At 37.0% G+C, this 23,768-nt stretch overlaps 1 protein-coding gene across 1 annotated transcript in view; it reads right to left on the bottom strand.

The window, feature by feature from the left end:
- LOC134851861 (uncharacterized) overlaps positions 1–23,768 on the bottom strand; it is a 125,095-nt gene that overhangs the window by 9,829 nt on the left and 91,498 nt on the right. The window contains exon 2 of the mRNA XM_063868139.1: positions 92–264. Within this exon, the coding sequence (XP_063724209.1) occupies positions 92–257 (166 nt within the window). The 5' untranslated portion in view covers positions 258–264. The remainder of the gene's footprint in view (positions 1–91; positions 265–23,768) is intronic.

Genomic DNA, 23,768 nt, shown 5'->3' with positions numbered 1-23,768 from the left:
TAGGCGGAGGGGGGGTGCCCCGGGGTATGTGTAGTAGTAGTAGCAAAGGAAAATTCAACGAAGGTGTAAAATGATCAGAAACGAGGCCAACCTTGTAGAGCGAGAAATTTGTGATACATGTGATTTTGTGACAGCTTGCTTTGACACATTGTTACAAACAAATCAACGCTTTCTGACAGTCCTGCTTCATGCAATTGGCGAAGCTTTTTGTACAGAAGCAATTCCGTTGTACCCTGCTTCGGCATTGACTCTTCCATGGTATCTGAAAGCACATTCTAAGTAGCAATGGTAGTAGGAGTATAGACTTTTGAGTGGTTGAAGGTTCTCACTAGGGCTCGGATAAAATATTTTGTAAATTTTTGTAAATATTCTTATTGCAATACCAAATTTTCGAACAAAAAACTACTAGCGTGCAACTGACCTCCGATGCTTTGAACAGATTAATATACCTGAAAACTGATTATATATTAAATAATTACATGAAGGAAGCTGAGATTCGCACCAATTGCGATACCAAAAAAAAACAAAAAAAACCGAGTATGTCCAAAAACTAGATCTGTCAAAATGAAAACTAGTTTTGAAACAAACGTGCCGCAAAAAAAAGAATAAAAAATAAGCATTAAAAACGTACCAAGTTGCAATACAGCCAAAAATTCATTAGCAGAAACCCTTTAGGTCGAATAAAATTTTTAAAAATTTATGAAGTCCCCCTCAACCTCAAAGCACACATACAAAAAAATTGCAGGTCAAATTAAACAATATGCGGCTACTGAGCCAATTTTTCATAGATCAAAACATATAATGCCGAAAAAAACGGACAAACAACAGAGTGAACAAAACTCAAAAAATGTATAAGACAAATTAAAAGTTATTCAGCCAGTTCGTATTCACAACTCCAAAAATTAAAAAGCTATTCACAACGCCAAAAATTGAAAAAAGTATTCAAAGCGTCGAAATTTTTTTTTGTTCTAAATTATAAAAAAAGTGGTTTGAAAATAATTAACTGCGGCCAATTTCCGGCATCACAGTCCAGTATTCGTTCAAGTTTTGTGCTCCGCTGCGGTAAAACTGCTTGACCGCATCGATTTGGTAAAACTTCCGTTTTGTATTTCTCAATAATAATATTAATAATAATAATAATAATAATAACAAAGGATTTAGGACTAATCCAAGGGTTCGCATAAAACCCAGTGATTGGGAGGTTCAACGTTCGTGTTTCAGTTGTTAAAGTTTAGTTTCTTCAAATCATAACTTGCACGTTCAAACTTCGAGATTCAGCGGGTATTGTAAGTAGAGATTGCATTGCAGCTGAATAATTCTGTCTCGCAATTTGTATTTGAGCTAATTTGAAATAGAAATGTGATCCCAACATCAAATTTGAACTGTTATCTTCATTTTTTGAGTTTTTGAATCTTTCTTCCATATTTGTTTCTGAAGAGCAAGGTAGATCGTCCTCGTCATTTTTGTGTTCAGTCTTAGAGCGAAGGTTTCGCAGCGAGCACTTGTTAAATTGCAATGCTTTCTTCAAACCAACACAGCTTTCTCATATTGCTTCATTTCATGGAGTGCTTCGGCTAAAAAGAGCATTTTGAATTGTTGTCGAAATGACGAAAATTTGGTTCTTTTCCATTATTGCCGCTGCAAACTATAACCCGAGCCCTTGTCCTCAACCAAATGGGAAAAATACTGCTATGGAGAGACTCAATTTTTTTTTACTCATGTTAGGCGGAGGGGGGTGCCCCGGGGTATGTGTAGTAGTAGTAGCAAAGGAAAATTCAACGAAGGTGTAAAATGATCAGAAACGAGGCCAACCTTGTAGAGCGAGAAATTTGTGATACAGCCAATTTTTCATAGATCAAAACATATAATGCCGAAAAAAACGGACAAACAACAGAGCGAACAAAACTCAAAAAATGTATAAGACAAATTAAAAGTTATTCAGCCAGTTCCTATTCACAACTCCAAAAATTAAAAAGCTATTCACAACGCCAAAAATTGAAAAAAGTATTCAAAGCGTCGAAATTTTTTTTTGTTCTAAATTTTAAAAAAGTGGTTTAAAACAAGTGTGCTCCGCTGCGGTAAAACTGCTTGACCGCATCGATTTGGTAAAACTTCAGTTTTGTATTTCTCAATAATAATATTAATAATGAAGAAATTTTTGCTAAAAAGTAAATTTCAAACGTTTTCGCAACTATGTGCATCGTCAGGATTTTTACAATAAACTACTCTAAATGACGATAAAACATCAATTTACAAATGTTATTTACAATAAATCACATACAATTTGGTTCTAAACCATCATGATAAAAAATTAGCCAATCACAGTTGACCTCTAAATTACTATTAAGATTAAAATACTTTTAACCTCTAAAATTAATTAAACATTTTAAAATTAATTTGTCTGGAAGTTTCTGAGTCATAATTTCGATTTAGACATGTACGTTTTGAATAAAAAACCAAAAATATTTTGGGACTAAATTTTCAGTGTTAACTCCCTGCTCCTAAACTCATCGCGCGTGTTCAAGCCCGGTTTCTCTTTCCTGATATGTATTGCCTCTAGTGTTAGCAATTTTGTTTGGTTGTTTGACCTATCTATAATTTCCCAACTAAGATCTGCGCTATTTCCCTCAAGTTGGCATTGCTGAAGGTGGAGGCCTACCGGTGAGTCTGCTTTCCTATGTTCCTCAATTCTAGTGGTCAAATGTCGAACAGTTTGTCCGACATAGGTGGAAGTGCATCCACTACATGACAGTTTATAAACCACTCTTGACTTGAGGTCATTAGAAAATGCTGACTTCAGTGATGGTAAACATGATTGTAGTTTTCTTGTGGTGAAAACCACTTGAACGTTCGTTAATTTTCGTAACCTGTTAGCAAAATATTGGCTCTGGTTACCTCTATATTGCACCATCAGCATTGGGGGCTTTTCATCCTTTGGTGATTGAACTGACAAACCCCTGTCACTATCCAGGGGCTTGCCTTTACCCTCGATGATCTTGCACAAGGCGTCTGAAGCCACCTTTGCGGACCAATTTTCAGGGTACTGATTTGTCAGCCATTGCGCCCTATTAGTTTCCATAGCCTTATCAAATTGCTCCCAGCTAGATGTACTCCTAAAAACCCTGTGTACAGTGCCTTGGATAACACTACGCTTATACTGAGTTGGGGCGCAGCTTCTATAGTTCAGTATAGTCCCTGTATCTGTTGGTTTTTGATACCAACTGCAAGTTACACGCCTATCCTGCGATATATTTATGTTCAAATCCAGGAACGGCAAATTCCCCTCCGAATTAGTTTTCTCTAGAGTGAACTGCAAATTTGGATGAAGAGAATTGGCGGCATCGAGAAGACATACCTGAGGAACAATTTCACCTGGGGAGTATCCTTCTCCTTGTTCTTAGCTCGGCAGCAGCTTTCACAGTACCAGACTATCTCGGTTATTGATGCGTATACGTCATCGGATATTTTTCCGCATTTTAGATGATACCAGTTTCGGCAACTCTCGCATTCAACCCCCTTTGATCTATATGTGACTTTCCTGCTGCAACATGGGCACAAGCCGTTTTTGTCATTAATTTGCTGTACCCCCGTTCCCACCGGTATTTGTTGTCGTAGAGCAAATTCGTATTCTTTCAGCCATAAGTTTGCCAGAATTACAGCGAGGGACGCTCCCATTGCTAAACCATCAACTTGTACATACCATGAATCATTACACTTGAAATATACTTTGCTGACCGCCATATTCAAAAGCCTTTTCATGGTTGCTCTTTGAATTTCAGGAGGAGACTCCTGGCTGTACAGCTTCTGTAAAGCAATTTCAATTGCCTCCTTCAGGGGAACGTTGGTGTACAAACTTTTCACATCAAGAGATATTATGGTTTCATCCGGATCTAGAGCAATGTTTTCTATTTTTTCTCTAGCCTCTTTAGTATTGGTTTCTATATTTGCTCCATCGATGTTGTCAAAAAACTTCGCAAGCATTTTGTTAAGATTCTCATACGAGCTGCCGGGAAGTGATAGTACAGGTCGTAGGGGTGTCTCATCCTTGTGTACCTTAGCTAAACCGTACAAACGGGCGGGTTGCCCCCCTGTTGATCGTATCTTAGAATATAACTGATCACTTATCTCGTCTCTTTTGTTCATGGCTAGTAACTCTTTGTTAAGTTCTTTCTCAATTTTCAGTATCACCTCATCAGTGGTTGCATCTTTTTTCACAAACTGAGCAGATTGCAACAAGGATTCCAGCTTTGATTCATATGTTTGTTTCCTCATTATGCAAAAACCAACCCCCTTATCAAAAGGCACAGCCAGCAACCCATTATCTTTGAGATATTTCCTCGTTTTTTCAACGGCTTTGTCTCTTGGGGTTTGCCGTACGTTTTTTGCATATGCCTTTGCCGCGGCTTCTATTTCACATAACGTTTCACCAGATGTTTTTTGATTTTTCAATTGTGAGAGGAAACTGTCGATATCCGCCAAAAAATGTGTTTCGTTAAATTTGTCTCTAATTGGATGCTTGGGGCCCATTGATAGCACTTCATATACCCATTCAGGCAGTTCAATATTATCAAGTACCCTAACTGATCGCTCATTTCTCCCCCCAAGAGGTTTAACTTGTCTCTCGGACAGTTTTTCTAACTTTTTTCTATGGTTTTCTGATGTTGTCTTTAAGCTTGCCTCAACTTGCCGCCTCACGAATCGGAAAATGGATGCCCACCACTGTTTGTCAATTTCTTTTTGCACCAGTGATCTTGCTTTCCTTAGCATCTCCTCGTACCTTTTCCTATCCTCATTTGCCCTAGAAGTTTCAGTCCTTAGTAGTTTCAATTGAAAATTATGCACAGCTTGGTCCGAAAAAACCCCGTTCTCGGGGACCCTAAACTTCAAAAAGTCCGGTATTAGATCGTTTTTCAGACATTTTCTCAGAAACTTCAGTCTATGTACAGATACTTGAACTTTTTTAAAGAATTTTAAATAGTCTAACACAATTTTCCAAGTTAGTTTCCTTTTCAAAATTTGTCTGAGCCAAACAGCAGGCAAAAGTACTGTGGTCATTGTTTTGCAGGCCACGAGTAATGAAACTCACAAGGCACAAAGCAAAACAAATCACACTCTTCTCACCCCTGTCTTTGAAGCGCAGACACTTCCTCTGCCCTCAGCTTCTGCTCACGTCTTGCTTTCGCCTTCCTCCTTGTCTGTGATGGTCTCTGTTGTTTGCCCCTGATATTGCCAATCAGCTCTGACAGCCTTTCTTTGTGTGCCACTACCAATCGCAGAGATTTCAGCTCCAAATCAGCACTCTGGTGCAGCTTCAAATATTCCTTGAGCTGCTCCGGGTTGTTTTGCTTGCTCTTGGAGAGTAGTCGTTTTGTAGCTGGAATAATGAGCACCCCTGTGCCGAGAAGCTGACTAAACAAGTCGGGCGTTCCTTCCCTTCTGCAATAAACGATCGCCAATATCTGCTGCTTCTTCGTCTTCAAATAGTTTGTCAGTTCCTCGACACCAGCTGGGCGATAGTTGTTTGTTCTGTGGCTGCTAATGGTGTTGTTCACAACGTCGTGCCACACAACCACTTTTTTCTCCTTCAGTGGACTGTCTTCGAGTAGTCGTCGGAGGTTCTTTCCTTTGTTCAGCAAGTTGTTATTAAGGGATAGGCCAGGAATTGCTGTAACAAGGCTCTCGTATTGCTTTTTTTCCCCTGTGTTAAGGGTGTTGATGCTGTGGAACAGGGAGCTAGCTGCTACAATATGAAACATTTCGGTAACTCAAATAAAAATCGGCCATTTTTTACGTATCGATAAAAAAAAACACTATAAAAATTCTCATTACATTGATGAAAATCATTAAAAATTTTTATACTGGCCCTTTAATGGGAAAACAGTTGGAATTTCAAGCTCTTCGCTTTTTGGTTTATCACGAATTTACAAGTAAAATTGAAGAAATTTTTGCTAAAAAGTAAATTTCAAACGTTTTCGCAACTATGTGCATCGTCAGGATTTTTACAATAAACTACTCTAAATGACGATAAAACATCAATTTACAAATGTTATTTACAATAAATCACATACAATTTGGTTCTAAACCATCATGATAAAAAATTAGCCAATCACAGTTGACCTCTAAATTACTATTAAGATTAAAATACTTTTAACCTCTAAAATTAATTAAACATTTTAAAATTAATTTGTCTGGAAGTTTCTGAGTCATAATTTCGATTTAGACATGTACGTTTTGAATAAAAAACCAAAAATATTTTGGGACTAAATTTTCAGTAATTTAGAGGTCAACTGTGATTGGCTAATTTTTTATCATGATGGTTTAGAACCAAATTGTATGTGATTTATTGTAAATAACATTTGTAAATTGATGTTTTATCGTCATTTAGAGTAGTTTATTGTAAAAATATTAATAATAATAATAATAATAATAATCATAATAATAACAAAGGATTTATGACTAATCCAAGGGTTCGCATAAAACCCAGTGATTGGGAGGTTCAACGTTCGTGTTTCAGTTGTTAAAATTTAGTTTCTTCAAATCTCTACAGTTGTTGCAGCCACATAATATCCGCCAAGTGCATGAATCTGATTCGTTGTAGCGGGTTTTGAAGAACTTCGTAAAAACTTCCAGCAGTTTAATTTTGCATCCTGGATCAAAGATTATGTCAAATTTGAAGTAATCGTTAAAAAGGTGGGCCAGACGGCAAGCTCGAAACCAGTGATCGGATTCACACTTCTTCAGACGTATTTGTTTGCAGGCAAAATTTCGTGTTGCTTGTGTTCTTTGAGTACTGATGTCTGTGATGGTTACTTGACTACGCCAGTCTATGTCAACTTTTCGGTTAGTATTTTGGCAAACAAGAGAATAACATGAAGTTCTTGATATAAGGAGATTGGAAGGATATTGAGTTTCACGAGCTTATCCTTATACGATATGTTGTTTGTGATGAAGATCCATGATACTGCTTTTCGCTGGATACTTTCAAGAGTACCTAAGTCGCCTTTTGATGTTTCCAAAGGGCTGAACCGTAGTGTAAAATTGGCACAACATAACAGATATATGCGTTCTTTCTGGTCCAAAACGTCGCTTTTGAAAGATTCCGTTTTAGGATGAAGAGAGCGTTCAAGGCTTTTTCGGTCCTTTTCTTGGCATGCAGAGTCCACGAGAGTGTGTCATTTATGAGAATTCCCAGATCTTTCATACATTCAGTTGTTTCAAATTCATGGTTTGGCAGTGCAATAGGAGCTGTACCTTTAATGCAGAGCACTTTACTTTTTCCTAAGTTCATTGACATGAAATTTTCGTCACACCACCGCCACAGTTTTTTAACGTCTATATTCAGTGTTAAAGGGTTGTCGCCTACAATTTTGTAGTCATCAGCATAACCAAACGATTTGGACATGACACATGATGGAAGATCCTTTATGAAAACCAAGAAGAAGAGCGGTCCGAGGATGGAGCCTTGTGGTAATACATGTATGTATTACATGTATGGTAATACATACAATGTATGTAAAACAATCCTTTTTTGTATTGTATTTCTCAGTGTATTTAAAAGAATCATTTTGCGTTATGAATAGCTTTATAATTTTCGGCGTTAAAAAGATTCGGCGCTTTGGGAATACTCTCTCATCCTCAAAACACGATTTAGAGCAAAAAACAGCTCACTAAGCCGATATAATACAGAAGAAGAGAATTAAAAATATAATTTACGAATGTTTTCGCACATTTGTTCTTTAGCGTAATTGTTGCGATAAACTTAATAAAAAGCTTCATTCAAATTTACCGCATGTGTGTTTTCATGTCATATGCGCGTTAACTTACCTCTTCTGATTATCTTTCCAAATCTCGCCCTCCCAGCCGTAGGCGAGTGAAGCCTCCCTGGCGCATCTAGACGAAGGAGTGAGCAGTTGGAACTACCCTTCAAAAACACCACGGGTTGTACCGCTCCTACCTATCACTTTTTCCCTTTTTTTCTAGCTCTCAGATTTAAATTAAACTCTTTGAATCATTGCCCAACTATCCCCCCAACTTTCTGCGTAAGAACTTCTCCGTTGCCTCTGCGGTCTTAGTTTCAAGTGGATGCGCCGATTCCACACAAGGCGCATCCCTGACTTCCCACAGAAGCTTGTAATTGGCACATCAAGGACAAAATTAATCAAACCAGCTCTAGTAAAATCCACAATTCACTTCTACCGCGGCGTCACACTCCAATATCTGAGTGAAACAGTATTACAATACAGACCAAAGCGCTTTAATACAGTTACCCTCATTGCCGGGCATGATAATGGGCTGCATCCGCGACAACTTGAGCAAAAGTGGAAAAACTTAATCAATCTAATTACAAACAAGTTCCAGCCTAAAATCCTAATTCTCCCCAAAACAACCCAAAGCTCCAATAAAAATGATGTTAACGCAAACACAACATTCATAACCATGTGCTGTTTAACTTAATTAATAAATTTGTTCCTCCACACACACTCATTGTTTCGCATATAACTCAGGGAGTTCAAGTACTTGACTTTTGTTGGAATTGAGAATTGACAGGGTCACAGGAATTGGGAATTGGAATTGTTGTCAATTCCAGTTTTGGGAATGGGATTTGGAGTACAATTTTTGGCTTGAATTGACATGGAATTGACATCAAAAATTGGCAAATAAAACTGATATTTTGAAAAATGACTCGGTCTAAATCTTGATAAACGTAAAAATGCTTAAATACAAAAATTCTTCCTTTCAACATAAAAGTATACACCATTATTTACGCTTAATAGAGGTAATAAAACAATATTAGAAATAAATATTAGAAATTCTAATTTAGAATAAACATTGTGGCAACGGAAAATAGCCAGGAATTGGAATTGGAATTGGAATTGAAATTGAATTTTAGTCTCTCCAGGAATTGGAATTGGAATTGAATTACAAGGAATTGGAATTGATCCCCCAGAATTGGAACCGGAATTGAACTCCCTGATACAACTTAAATCTAACACCTCAAAAGTTCTACCGAGATGGCATCCACTTCTCGTACTTTGATAATGAATTCTTTACAAGTTTTCTTGCTTCGATTATGTATAAATTCTCTTGATAATCTGACGATAACACTCCTCCTCAAATAATGCCCGATCAAACAGATTGTATCATATGTAACAACCATCTACGCAGCCGTGGAATTTTGCGCAGCCTACATGCATTCAAAATGCAGCGCCTTAACCGAGCCAGCGACCACGACGAAATCTTCAGCTGCATTCGCTGATTACAGCAAACACTACAACTGACATTCAAGCCCCTCCAACTCTACCTCAACAAGCTCCTTTGACTAACGATGAAAATCCTGCCATTGCAAACAGCAACGAAACTGTAGAAGCCACACCTGATCCCTGGTCAAATCCGACACCCGAACTAAAAGATAAATTAAAAACAATCTACCGCCAAGTAGTGCACTGTAAACCAGTCTTTCTTCCAGTCTTCATGATCCTCGCAAAAACAGAATTGGGTTTCAGTTTAAAGAACTTTAGATAGAACCCTCAACTCGTTAATTGAAGCGCAAGAAAACACAAACTTAATGCACGCAACAATGACATTCTCTCACCTCATGCTATGCAAACCAAATCGGAGAGTAATGGTTCGTACTCCAAAACTGTAGCAAGAAGGCTTAAGCAATGGCGGAAAATATTTAAAGAGGGAAAAACGCTGCAAATGCGCTTGGCTAAGAGTAGGAAACAGAAAATAAAAACTGAAGCATAGCAATTTAATAAATTAATGAGTACCGGAAAATATCGAGTGCTAATGCTAAATTAACTGATACCTCCAAGGGAGTTCTCTCACTCGAGAAAACCGTCAAAGGTCAAACGGTTGAGCAAATCCTCATTGAGAAACACCCTCCCGCTGAGCCAGTAAACAGCAACTAAATAACATCATGCTCCAAAGATACAATCCTTTTTCACTCATCCACATTCGACCAAACAAACGCCCAGAAAAATAGGATGGCTGCCATGACAAAACATGGTTCTCATGGACCCTCAGGTCTGGACACAAATGAGTCGAGACCCATGCTAACGCACTTTGGTCAACAGTCAGTTGAATTAACAAAGACACTAGCCAAAATCGCTCAGAAAATATCGACAGAAGTCATGAGCTTGTTGAACCATATAATGCCTGTCGACTATTTCCACTTGATAAAAACCGTTAGGCCAATTGTCATAGGCGAAGTCATCCGCAAAATAATAGGTAAAACGATCACACAAGGCTTAAAAAGCGAACTTATGGTACTCGGATCGAATTACCAACTATGCTTTGGCCAAAAATGTGGCATCGAATATGCAACTAATACGCTTAGGAAGCAGTACGAGAAATCAGAGTCCGATGCAATTTTACTGATAGACGTGGAAAATGCATTTAACTACCTAAATCGGAACCTGGCTTTAGAAAACCTTGCAAATATATGCCCTTCTCTACTACCCGCTATACAGAACTCATACTATAATCCGCCCAAACTCTTCGTAAATGAAAATTTTATCCTATCTAGAGAAGGAATTGCACAAGGAGACACATTAGCTATGGCAAGGTAAGAGCTAGCTTCTTAAATTTTAATAAAATTAGTCAACGATAACAGCCTAACACAAAAACGGTATGCAGACGATGGGAACGCAGTCGGAAATTTGAAAAGCCTGCGAAGAGTTCTTGACAACATTATCAAACATGGAAAATATTCTGGATATCATGTAAAGGCATCGAAATGCCAGCTCATTGTAAAAGATGAAAAATACAATGAGGCGATAAAAGTATTCAAAAGTACCGAAATTGAAATCAAGAAAAGGGCCAGAGTACTTGGTTCTGTCAAAGGATCCGAGACTGAATGTAAAACTTTCTTAACAACTCAGTTAGAAGAAGGCAAGATCGAGCAAACATCGCCACAAAACGTGTACTCTTGCTACACTAAAGGGGTATAAAAAAATCATCGTTTTACGCTAGAACAACCATCAATACCACAGAAAACAAGCAGGCCTGTGAGAAGATGCTGCAGGAAAACCTCTTTCCAAATTTAATTGGTAAAGATAATATCAGCGATCAACTTAGAGAAATCGCTTCTTTGCCACTGAAAATGGGTGGTCTAATTATCAAGCTATCCTCTGTTTATGAGAATTTTCTAGAATGATCAATTAAAACATCGTCAGTCCTAGACATATACGAACCATTAACAGCTATATCTGATGAAGAAAAAGTCTGTACAAAAATTAAAACACTTAAAACCGAAAAAACAAACAAAAAGAAAACTAACATATTGAACAACTAGAGTGACAAGGAAAAATACGCACTTGAGATGGCCTCCGAACTGGTTAAATGCACTGCCACTTAGCAGATAAAAATTTAACCTGAATAAATCCGAATTCCGAGATTGAATTTATTTCAGATATGGATGGTAACCAACCAACATTCCACTCACATTTGCATGTGGTCAATTTTTTGACCTTACCCACGCCATTCACTGTGCAAAGTGTGGATAGACCCACATGAGGCATAACGAAATCAGAGATACATTTGCCAACCTCATGAGCGAGGTTTGCTTTGATATTGAAACCAAGCCAAAACTTCAGTCGTTGTAAGGTAAGAGCTTTGTCAACAATTCAACCACAACTGATGAAGACGCCCGACTAGATGTAAATGCAAACGGATTATGGGCCTCAAAAATTATCCGAACTTTCTTTGATGTCAAAGTCTTCAACCCGCACGCAAAAACTTCACGAAGACTACTGAAAGACGTGTATAAGTACCACGAGTCACTAAAAAACTTAAAATAGAAAAAAAGTGAAGTTGAACAGAGCAGCTTCCGCTCGCTCATTTTTGGCTGCACTAATGGCTGCACAATGCAGCGCATAGCTGAAAAACTAAGTGAAAAGTGCATGAAAGCTATTCAGAAACAATTAACTATGAAAGAACTAACATAAGCTTCGCGCTGCTCAGGAGCGCTATACTTTGTATACGGGGATGCAGATCACTGCGTAAGATGCAATTCGTAGACTTTTCATTTAGTGCTGTTGTAGAGGAGGGATGGTTGAAGTTAATACTTTTAACAACAAGGCATTAAACGCTGACTTGACTTAAATCCCGGAAAATTGATTATTGATGTATTTATAAAATGCTGATATGGGCCCTATCCAGCTTGTACACGACCGTACCTAAACGGAAGGGCCCCTTTTTTAATTTATTTTTTTGTGGATCATCCGTTTTAAAACTATTAAGCTTATAAAATGATTGTCGATCATAAAAGTATCCTAGTACAATGGGCATTAAAAAAGAAAAATTCAACAAAACAGAAGTTTGCAAATTCGAAACTCGCGCCGAAAGAATTTTTTGATTATATCATCAGACTTAAGGTTCAGAGATATTCCATTATTTATTTTTTCCAATTTTTCGATTCGTCTCATTTTCCAATTTCGAAACATGTCATTTTTTTATTTCAAATTTTATCTATTTTTTCTATTAGACGAAGCTTCATTTTCAGAACCAGGGAATTCGATATATCGTAGTATGTCAATAACGAATATTAAAATCATGGCAGTATCAATATAACATTATTCTTCGATATTTGACTTAAAATATCGAATACCAATTTTTTTGCTCAAAAACGAAAACTCGCTCTCCATTACCAAATAGTCAATTGAAATTCGGGAATAATTCTTAAGAATCACTTAAACAACTGAGGAGCAGCAAATAACGAACACAAAAAAAATTCATTAATAAAAAACACATATTAGAGTTTAGTGATGTTCCGAAATTCGAAATTTAGAACACGACAGTATCAAAAATATCAAAAAAAAACACAATATTTTACATTTTCATGAAGCATTCATTATTACCGTGTCAAAAATATCATTATCATGATTTCTATCGAAAACTGCCTTTCGAAAATATCAGTATTTGTATCGAACATCGATATGTCGTTATTTTGATTTAATAATATCGATGTTTATCGCATTGTCTGTTCGGAACTAAAATTTAAGTTTCAATCTCTCTTCCTGAACACATTGGGCCTGTTTATATCAGTCTTTTTTTCCAGATGTGAAGTGCTTTTAACTTCAGTAGCTTGACGTTGGTGTTAGCTTGGTCTATAACATCCCATGACAATCCTGCTGTAGTTGTCCTACATGTGAGTCCTCTTATCGGTAAGCGCCATTTTTAGTGGCTAGATGTCGAAACGTTTGGCCAAGATAGGTAGAGTTGCATCAACAACATGAAATCTTGTAAAGCAATTTTGATTTTAGCTTACCCAAATAGGAAAACTTTAAGGATGGTAGGTAGGTTTTCAGCTTTCTGTTGCTGAAAACATTTGGTGCCTTGATTGTGTTTTGCACCTGTTTTTGCAATTTTTAGAATTTCAATGCCCCTCGGTACTGCACCGCCATGATGGGTGTTGTGTCTGTATTACCAGTACCACCTTGATGTAGGTACTTGCCAAGGCTCTTGTTGACTTTCATGTTGATGAGTCTGTCAAGAGTCCTCAAAAAAATCTTATCAAATCAAGGTTCTGGGTATGATACAATACAGGTCACAACATATCAGACCGAAAAGAAACGTGGATTCAACAAATCATTTTGGTAAAAATACAACCGTGGGGAATCAGAAGCGTTGTTAAAGAAAAGTCAAGGCTAGAACTTGAACTTACTTGAGGTTTATGATTCCTGATAACTGACAGCATTAAGTTACATTATTGACACAAATACAAACGAATTGCCTTGTGGTAAAAAATTGATATATGCAATTGTCAAGATCATATGACAAGCATATAGAAACAAAGTTGAGAGGATCTCCAATTTTGCTCAGTTAACATTAGCGATACTACAGAGGAAAGCGGGAAAACCGTGGACAATCAGAAAAAGATTTGAATCTGCCAAAACCAAATGACGATCACTCATTAATAACCGAACATAATTTTCAAAATTTACTTGGTCAAATAGAGTTTCTGAAATCAACTGTGACTACTTCAAGATGTTTGATATAGAGAGGTGATTAAACTATTGGAATTGAAATTGTTCACTTCCAATTTAGCAGTTGCTAGATACTCGCATCGTACCTCGGTGGCAACAGCGAAAGCGGAGTCAGAAAGAACAAGAGTTTCAAAAAAAGAAACGAAATATCAAAAAGAGCGTTGAAAATTTTTCAAATATAACGTTGAGTTTTATCGCGAAAATCAAAAAAAAATTGTCGATAATTTCTTTGATTTCGTGAATATTTTTTAAATGAAAAAGTACTTGGACAAATTTATTCCCAGCTTAAATCAGTGGAGGGTGCCTAAAAAGTTTCAACTATATAAACAACTTAAATAATAATTGAGTAGAGCGAGGGTTAAGGATGACAATGGACTTAGAGATGCTATTATGGGAGGCGTTCACCGGTTCTAACAATTTCACAAACTATTTATCCTACTTGAGATTTTAATCCAATAAAAAAAATGGAAAAAGACAGTAAAAGGAACCGAAACAGATGAACGGCCGCTTTATTTCGTGTTAAGATTGCAAAAACCTACAATTAATTTTTATCGTACCCTTTGAAATGCCACTAGAGATAGCTATGATGAGATCATTAAAGCTTGTTGAAGGCCTTAAATTTGTAGTGTTTCGAGGACCGCTTGCGTGCAGCAGGAAGATTAAAATTCAAACGACTTTTGTGTATTTGCAACAATTGGCGCTGACGGCGTACCCAGACGAGTTCAAAGACAAACGGGATCACTTAGTTTTTCCAGTTTTTTGAGGGATCCATCACAGTCAAGAACGACTAGGACATGAAGATCGTGATTGCTAAAGAGAGGGATTTTTACTTGGACTCTCTCCTAGGAACGGGGACAAGGACATGAAGAACGGGGACAAGGACCTGGAAATTGTCTTTAGAACTGAGAAAGGAGCACAAACGCCGCGAAACGTAGCGAAAAGGAGGGATGAAGCAGACATCCTAATAAACTCGGTGAACAGACTTGTTCAACAGACGTCGGTCGATAGTGAAACATTACCCAGAGCAATGGCATTCGAAGGGACAGCAGTGTTCAAGAGATCGAGCAAAAACCAATTGCTTATTGTTTCAATGTGGACTTACAATTAAACGGCATTTTGGTAACGGGACTGTTAGACAGCGGGGTAAGCAATTCGCTCATTAGTTTTGACATTACTGAATGACTTGGAAAGCTGGAAAGCATAACAACTTATAGTCAAACATCAGCCCTAAAATTTCGCCGTTGAAGATAATTGACAGTGGGTACATAAAAACCTAGCTGAAATCAAAATCTGAAGCGATTGCTCCGGAGTTTTTGATAACGGTGTATAATTGCTTGTTCTGCCTTCCTGGTTTGGATTTTATAATAAAAAGAAAGTGTACTCTTAACCATTTCTGTACCTTATGAAATATCAGACAGCGTTAATTATATCATCACAAACAACAACCGATTTTCAGATTTTGCAACAGCAGAAAGAAAAACATGAATACCCAGCAGAAACAGAAAAATAGTAGAATTCCTCATCAGTTATGAAAACGGTAGCATAATTAGTAGCCAAGAAGGTTTAATGGAGGACATAGAGGAATAAAATGCGGAAATTGGACTACTTGCACCTGATTAACTGAAAAGTGTAAGCCAAGGAAAAGGTTACCTGAAGGAATTTAAAATCGAAACGAAGCTATTAACAATTATCATGACCGCAACAATGCTCAATACACCGATTTGAAAAATCAAATTCAACCAAGCGGACTCCTTAGTAGCAAGCAACTAAAAGCAACAAGAAATTTAGGGTGAAATCAAACAGAAAAATCAAAGTTAAGGCTGATGCAAAACCATTCAGGCTGACATACAGAAACTTGAACTAAAGAAATTAAGAAAAAAATATGGAAAATTCATTACGAGGGCAATTTGTGCGCTAGATAGGCAAACAATTTTGGGCCTCTATGTTCTTGGGTGCCTGAGATAAGTCCTGAAACATGTTCATATTTTTCCGGTAACAATTCACAAAACACCCAAATAGAAAAAGCAACTCAGCTAATTCAAATCACTCGAATTGGGCAGCCCCATTTATACTGGCTAACAAAATAAAGACGGACCCCAGAGATTAGTAGTTGATAGTATAGCGCTAAGCAATCAGATCGAAAACACAAGCTGGTCCCTACCAGAGAAAACCTTGTCAGTGATTCATTGGCAGGCTACATGTTCTTCCCTAAGATTGATTCAACTTCTGGTTTTATTCAAGTGGCATTAAAAGTAGACTCATAAAATCTCACAGCTCTAATAACGCCTCTGTGGGTCTCGATAAGTAGAAAGACTACCCATGGGCCCTGTTTCAGCGCCATGAGCAATTCAAAAAGTTCACACTTAAAACTGAGCGGATTATCAGAACAAAACGCGTTGGAGTACCTAGGCGATCTTTTCATCTTTGGTAGAATAATTAAGGAACAATCTAGAGAAGTTGAATCTTATACTGTGTCGGCTGAAGGAAGATGGAACAAAATCCAGGAATCAGAATCCAGATTCTTTTATAGGAAAAATTATTTTTTAGAGCATTTTGTGTCTGCCAACGGCGCCGAAATTGATCTGCAAAAATTAAATGCTGTTAGGCACATGAGTAAGCCTTCAAAAATTAAACAACTGCGGGCGGCATTAGAAAACATTAGGTAAATTTTTTGAAGAGTTTGGAAACACAAGTCAACAATTTCACAAAAACTGTGATAAAAGTTGGAAAAAAAAACATTCATATGCAAGCTCGCAAAAAATCTTCGAAGAAACTGAAAGAAAACTTGCAGCAAGCACCAATATTGGGATACCTCAACAATGAAACAATGAAGATACATACACCCTTTCAACGCGCGCGTCAAGAACTGGTATGGGGACCATTTTGACACAAAAGCAGCAAGACGTAAATTGAGCCAATAAACACGCCATAAGAACACTGAAAACACCAAAAAAAACAATTGCTTCAAAGTCCAATCACAATTTAACGACATATTGATTGGAGACGGGAGTGTTAGACAGCGGCATTAGCATAACACTCATTAGTTTTGACTTTTACGAACGACTTGGAAAGCTGAGAAGCATAAATTCTTATAGTCAAGTTTCAGCGGCTAATAATTCGGCATTGTAGATAATTGATAATGTGTACAAAAAAAGCCAATTAAAAGCAAAATCCGAAGCAACAGTTTTTGATAACAGCAGATAAATGTTGCTTGATCTGCCTTCTTGGTTTGGATTTCATGATAGATGAATTTTTTTTTCTAAATGTTGGCAAACAACTGTTGTACCTTGCGAAACATCAGCCCGGGCTACGCCTTCTCAGCACAAACAACGACCGGTGACCAAAACTTTTCAACAGCAAAGAGAATTACACAGCAGAGATGAAAAGCTAGTAGAAGTCGTCGTCAAGTATGAAAACAGTACCATCCTTTAATTGAAGGCCTAGAGGAGTTCAAAGAAAAATTGGACTACTTGCATCTGGCTCACTTATAAGCTTAAGCCAAGAAAAAGGTTACTTGAATATACTTAACCTGCAAATTGAAGCTATTAACAAATATCAAGACAGCTGAAATGCTCAAAACACCGATTTGAAAAATCAAAGTCAGCTAAGCGGAATCTTTGGCAACAAACAAGCAACGAGAAATTTAGGATGAAATCAAACACAAAATCAAATTAAACGCTGATGGAAAATCATTCCCGTGGACATACAGACGTTTGAACTAGGAAAAAAAATCGTGGAAGATGAATTACGAGACCAAACTGTTCTTGGAAAAAAAGAAGAACAAAAGAAGGACAAAGGAAGCGTTCTTGTTGCGGAATCCGCCCACACTTCACAAAATACAAAGTTTGGCATTGTAATGTTTAGAAAAAAGCAAACTAGTAAAATCAAATCACTCAAAATTGGCAGCACCATCTACAATCGCTAAGAAAAAAACAGACCCGACAGAATAGTAGTTGAATATAGAGGGCTAACCAGTCAAATCGAAAAGACAAGCTGGTACTTACCAAGGATAAGTGATGTCATTGGTTCATTGGACGGCTACATGCTCTTCTTTAACATTGACTTACATTCTAGTTTCAATCAAATGGAACTAGATGGAGATTTACAACATCTCTCAGTATTTATAACGCCAATGGTTTTCTATAATTAAAAAAACTACCCATGTGCCCGGTTTCAGCGCCAGGCGTTTTCAGAAATTATGGGACTTAATACTGAACGGACTACCAAAACCAATTGCGTTGGAGTACCTAGTTGATATTATGAACCTAAACTTTCTCACTTATGTTCTGTTGGAGTCCTGAGACAAGTTCTGAAACATGTTAAATTGATAAAAAACCAAACACTTTATAAATTGAATTTGTAATCAAAATATGGTCGGGAAAGACCTGAGACAAGTGTAAGGACTTATTAGCAATTTAGAAAGCTGGGAGCCATAAAAATTTTAATAAAGTATCAGCGACTAACTTTTGGGCTTTTACCTGAACTACTTGAACTACCTGAACTTTTACCTGAAGCTACAAAACACGCGAAACCAATCTATTAATAATAATCATGACAGCCAAAATGCTCGTGACACCAATTTGAAAAATCAGATACAATCAATTGGACTCTTCAGTAGCAAGTAACAACCACAGTATTAGAAATCAAATCACTTCAGCTAACTTTTTTCAAGTAGACTGAGAACTTAAGGAGAAAATCAAACACAAAATCAAATTAAACGCCGATGCGAAGATAATTCGGCTGACATACAGAAATATGAACTATAATAATCGCAAAAATAGGAAAAATTTGTGGAAGATACATTACGAGGCCAAATATTGCCCTGGATAGGCGCACAATTCTCTGCCTGTATTTCCTTGGAGTCCTGAGACAATTAAGTCCTGAAACATGTTAAATTTTTGTCGGAGTGATCAGAAAAAAAGAACAAAAGAAGGACAAAGGAAGCGTTTTTGTTGCGCAATCCGCTTACACTCCACAACTTACAAAGGTTGGCATTGTAATTGTTAGAAAAAAGCAACCTAAATGAATCAAATCACTCAAAATGGGCAGCACCATCTACACCCGCCAAGAATAAGACGGAGCCTACAGAATAGTAGTTGAATATAGAGGGTTAAACAGTCAAATCGAAAAGTTACGTTGGTCCTTACCAAGGATAAGTGATGTCATTGGTTCATTGGATGGCTACGTGCTCTTCTCTTACCTTGATTTACATTCTAGTTTCGATCAAAGGGCACTAGATGGAGACTCACAAAATCTCTCAACATTTATAGCGCCAATGGTTCTCTATAAATGAAAAAACTAGCCGTGAGCCCGGTTTCAGCGCCAACATTTTTCAGGAATTATGGAACTTTATACTGAACGGACTATCAAAAACCAAATGCGTTGGAGTACCTAGTTGATATTATCAACTTAAATTTTATCACTTATGTTTTGTTGGAGTCCTGAGACAAGTTCTGAAACATGTTAAGTTGATAAAAAACCAAACACTTTATAAATTGAATTTGTAATCAAAATATGGTCGGGAAAGACCTGAGACAAGTATAAGGACTTATTAGCAATTTAGAAAGCTGGGAGCCAAAAAAATTTAAATAAAGTATCAGCGACTAACTTTTGGGCTTTTACCTGAATGTAAATAACATGCGAGGGTTGCCTGAAGGTACAAAACATGCGAAACCAAGCTATTAACAAATATAATGACCAGCAAAATTCTCATGACACCAATTTGAAAAATCAGATTCAGGCGAACGGTCTCTTTAGTAGCAAGCAACGACCGCAGTATTAGAAGCCTTATCAATTCAGCAAAAAATTTTCGAGTAGACTAGAACTTTAGGAGAAAATCAAACACAAAATCAAATTAAACGCCGATGGGAAACCAATTCGGTTGACATACAGAAAAATGAACTATAATAAGCGCAAAAATAGGAAAAATTTATGGAAGATACATTACGAGGCCAAATTTTGCACTGGATAGGCGCACAATTCTCTGCCTGTATTTCCTTGGAGTCCTGAGACAATTAAGTCCTGAAACATGTTAAATTTTTGTCGGAGTGATCAGAAAAAAAGAACAAAAGAAGGACAAAGGAAGCGTTTTTGTTGCGCAATCCGCTTACACTCCACAACTTACAAAGGTTGGCATTGTAATTGTTAGAAAAAAGCAACCTAAATGAATCAAATCACTCAAAATGGGCAGCACCATCTACACCCGCCAAGAATAAGACGGAGCCTACAGAATAGTAGTTGAATATAGAGGGTTAAACAGTCAAATCGAAAAGTTACGTTGGTCTTTACCAAGGATAAGTGATGTCATTGGTTCATTGGAAGGCTACGTGCTCTTCTCTTACATTGACTTACATTCTAGTTTCGATCAAATGGAACTAGATGAAGATTCACAAAATCTCTCAGCATTTATAACGCCAATGGTTTTCTATAATTAAAAAAACTACCCATGTGCCCGGTTTCAGCGCCAGGCGTTTTCAGAAATTATGGGACTTAATACTGAACGGACTATCAAAACCAAATGCGTTGGAGTACCTAGTTGATATTATCAACTTAAACTTTATCACTTATGTTTTGTTGGAGTCCTGAGACAAGTTCCGAAACATGTTAAGTTGATAAAAAACCAAACACTTTATAAATTGAATTTGTAATCAAAATATGGTCGGGAAAGACCTGAGACAAGTATAAGGACTTATTAGCAATTAAGAAAGCTGGGAGCCATAAAAATTTAAATAAAGTATCAGCGACTAACTTTTGGGCTTTTACCTGAATGTAAATAACATGCGAGGGTTGCCTGAAGGTACAAAACATGCGAAACCAAGCTATTAACAAATATAATGACCAGCAAAATTCTCATGACACCAATTTGAAAAATCAGATTCAGGCGAACGGTCTCTTCAGTAGCAAGCAACAACCGCAGTATTAGAAGCCTTATCAATTCAGCAAAAATTTTTCGAGTAGACTAGAACTTTAGGAGAAAATCAAACACAAAATCAAATTAAACGCCGATGCGAAACCAATTCGGCTGACATACAGAAAAAAGAACTATAATAAGGCGCATAATTTTGTGCCTGTATTTCCATGGAGTCTTGAGACAATTAAGTCCTAAATATGTTAAATTTTTGTCGGAGTTATCAGAAAAAAAAAGAACAAAAGAAGGACAAAGGAAGCGTTCTTGTTGCGCAATCTGCTTAAACTTCACAATATACAAAGTTTAGCATTGTAATGTTTAGAAAAAAGCAAACTAGTAGAATCAAATCACTCAAAATTGGCAGCACCATCTTCACTCGCTAAGAAAAAAATGGACCCGACAGAATAGTAGTTGAATATAGCGAGCTAAACATTCAAATCGAAAAGACACGTTGGTCCTTACCAAGGATAAGTGATGTCATTGGTTCATTGGACGGCTAGATGCTCTTCTCTAACCTTGATTCACATTCTAGTTTCGATCAATTGGCACTAGATGGAGACTCGCAAAATCTTCCAGCATTTATATTGCCAATGTTTCTCTATAAATGAAAAAACTAGCCATGGGCCCGGTTTCAGCGCCCAGATTTTTCAGAAAATATGGGACTTAATACTGAACGGACTATCAAAACCAAATGCGTTGTAGTACCTAGTTGATATTATGAAATCATACTTTCTTACTAATGTTTTGTTGGAATCCTAAGACAAGTACAAAAACATGTTAAAATGATAGAGAAAAAACCAAATATTTCATCATTAATCAAAATATGGTGGATGAAGACCTGAGACAAGTTTGAAGACTATGAACGAATTGGAAAACGGTATTTGTGCCTGTATTTCCATGGAGTCTTGAGACAATTAAGTCCTAAATATGTTAAATTTTTGTCGGAGTTATCAGAAAAAAAAGAAGAACAAAAGAAGGACAAAGGAAGCGTTCTTGTTGCGGAATCCGCCCACACTTCACAAAATACAAAGTTTGGCATTGTAATGTTTAGAAAAAAGCAAACTAGTAAAATCAAATCACTCAAAATTGGCAGCACCATCTACAATCGCTAAGAAAAAAACAGACCCGACAGAATAGTAGTTGAATATAGAGGGCTAACCAGTCAAATCGAAAAGACAAGCTGGTACTTACCAAGGATAAGTGATGTCATTGGTTCATTGGACGGCTACATGCTCTTCTTTAACATTGACTTACATTCTAGTTTCAATCAAATGGAACTAGATGGAGATTTACAACATCTCTCAGTATTTATAACGCCAATGGTTTTCTATAATTAAAAAAACTACCCATGTGCCCGGTTTCAGCGCCAGGCGTTTTCAGAACTTATGGGACCTAATACTGAACGGACTACCAAAACCAATTGCGTTGGAGTACGTAGTTGATATTATGAACCTAAACTTTCTCACTTATGTTCTGTTGGAGTCCTGAGACAAGTTCTGTAACATGTTAAATTGATATAAAAAAAACCCTTTATAAAATGGTTTTTTAATCAAAATATGGCGGGGGAAGATCTGAGAAAAGTATGAGGACTGATGAACGAGTTGGAAAGCTTGGAAGCGTAAAATTTTATATCAAGTATCAGCGGCTACTTTTTCGGCTTTTACGTGAAGATAAATAACATGCGAAGGTTACCTAAAGGTACAAAACATGAGAAACCAAGCTATTAACAAATATCATGACAACCAAAATGCTCATGACACCAATTTGAAAAATCAGGTTCAAGCAAACGAACTCTTCAGTAGCAAGCAACGACCGCAGTTTTAGAAATCTAATCAATTCAGCAAAAATTTTTACAGTAGACTGAGAATTTTAGGAGAAAATCAAACACAAAATCAAAATAAACGCCGATGCCACACCAATTTGGCTGACATACAAAAGTGTGAACTAAAAAAAGCGCAAAGATAAAAAATCGTGGAAGATGCATTATGAGGCCACTTTGTGCACTGGATAAGCGCACAATTTTTTGCCTGTATTTCCTTGGAGTCCTGAGACAAACCTGATACATGTTAATTTTTTGTCGGAGTGATCAGAAAAAGAAGAACAAAAGATTAACGAAGGGAGGGTTCTTGCTGCGGAATCCGCTTAAACTTCACAAAACACAAACTTGGCATTGTATTGATTAGAAAAAAAAAACAACCTAGTTGAAACAAATCACTTAAAATGGGCAGCACCATATACACCCGCTAAGAAAAAGACGGATCCGACAGAATAGTAGTTGAATATAGAGGGCTAAACAGTCAAATCGATAAGACAAGCTGGTCCTTACCAAGGATAAGTTATGTCATTGGTTCATTGGACGGCTACATGCTCTTCTTTAACATTGACTTACATTCTAGTTTCGATCAAATGGAACTAGATAGAGATTCACAACATCTCTCAGCATTTATAACGCCAATGGTTTTCTATAATTAAAAAAACTACCCATGTGCCCGGTTTCAGGCGTTTTCAGAAATTATGGGACCTAATACTGAACAAACTACCAATACCAATTGCGTTGGAGAACCTAGTTGATATTATGAACCTAAACTTTATTACTTATGTTCTGCTGGAATCCTAAGACGAGTCCTGAAACATGTTAAATTGATTTTTAAAAAAACGAAATACTTTATAAATTGGTTTTTTAATTTGTTTGTTAATAATACTTTATAAATTGGTTGGGGGAAGACCTGAGACAAGTCTAAGGAATTATGAATGACTTGGAAAGCTTGGAAGCGTAAAAGTTTTTATCAAGTATCAGCGACTAACCTTTCGGCTTTTACTTGAAGGTAAATAACATGCGAAGGTTACCTGAAGGTACAAAACAAGCGAAACCA

The sequence above is a fragment of the Symsagittifera roscoffensis genome, chromosome 7 (assembly GCF_963678635.1).
Source record: "Symsagittifera roscoffensis chromosome 7, txSymRosc1.1, whole genome shotgun sequence".
NCBI classification, from domain to species: domain Eukaryota; kingdom Metazoa; phylum Xenacoelomorpha; order Acoela; family Convolutidae; genus Symsagittifera; species Symsagittifera roscoffensis.
This window is presented reverse-complemented; position numbering and strand designations above follow the sequence as displayed.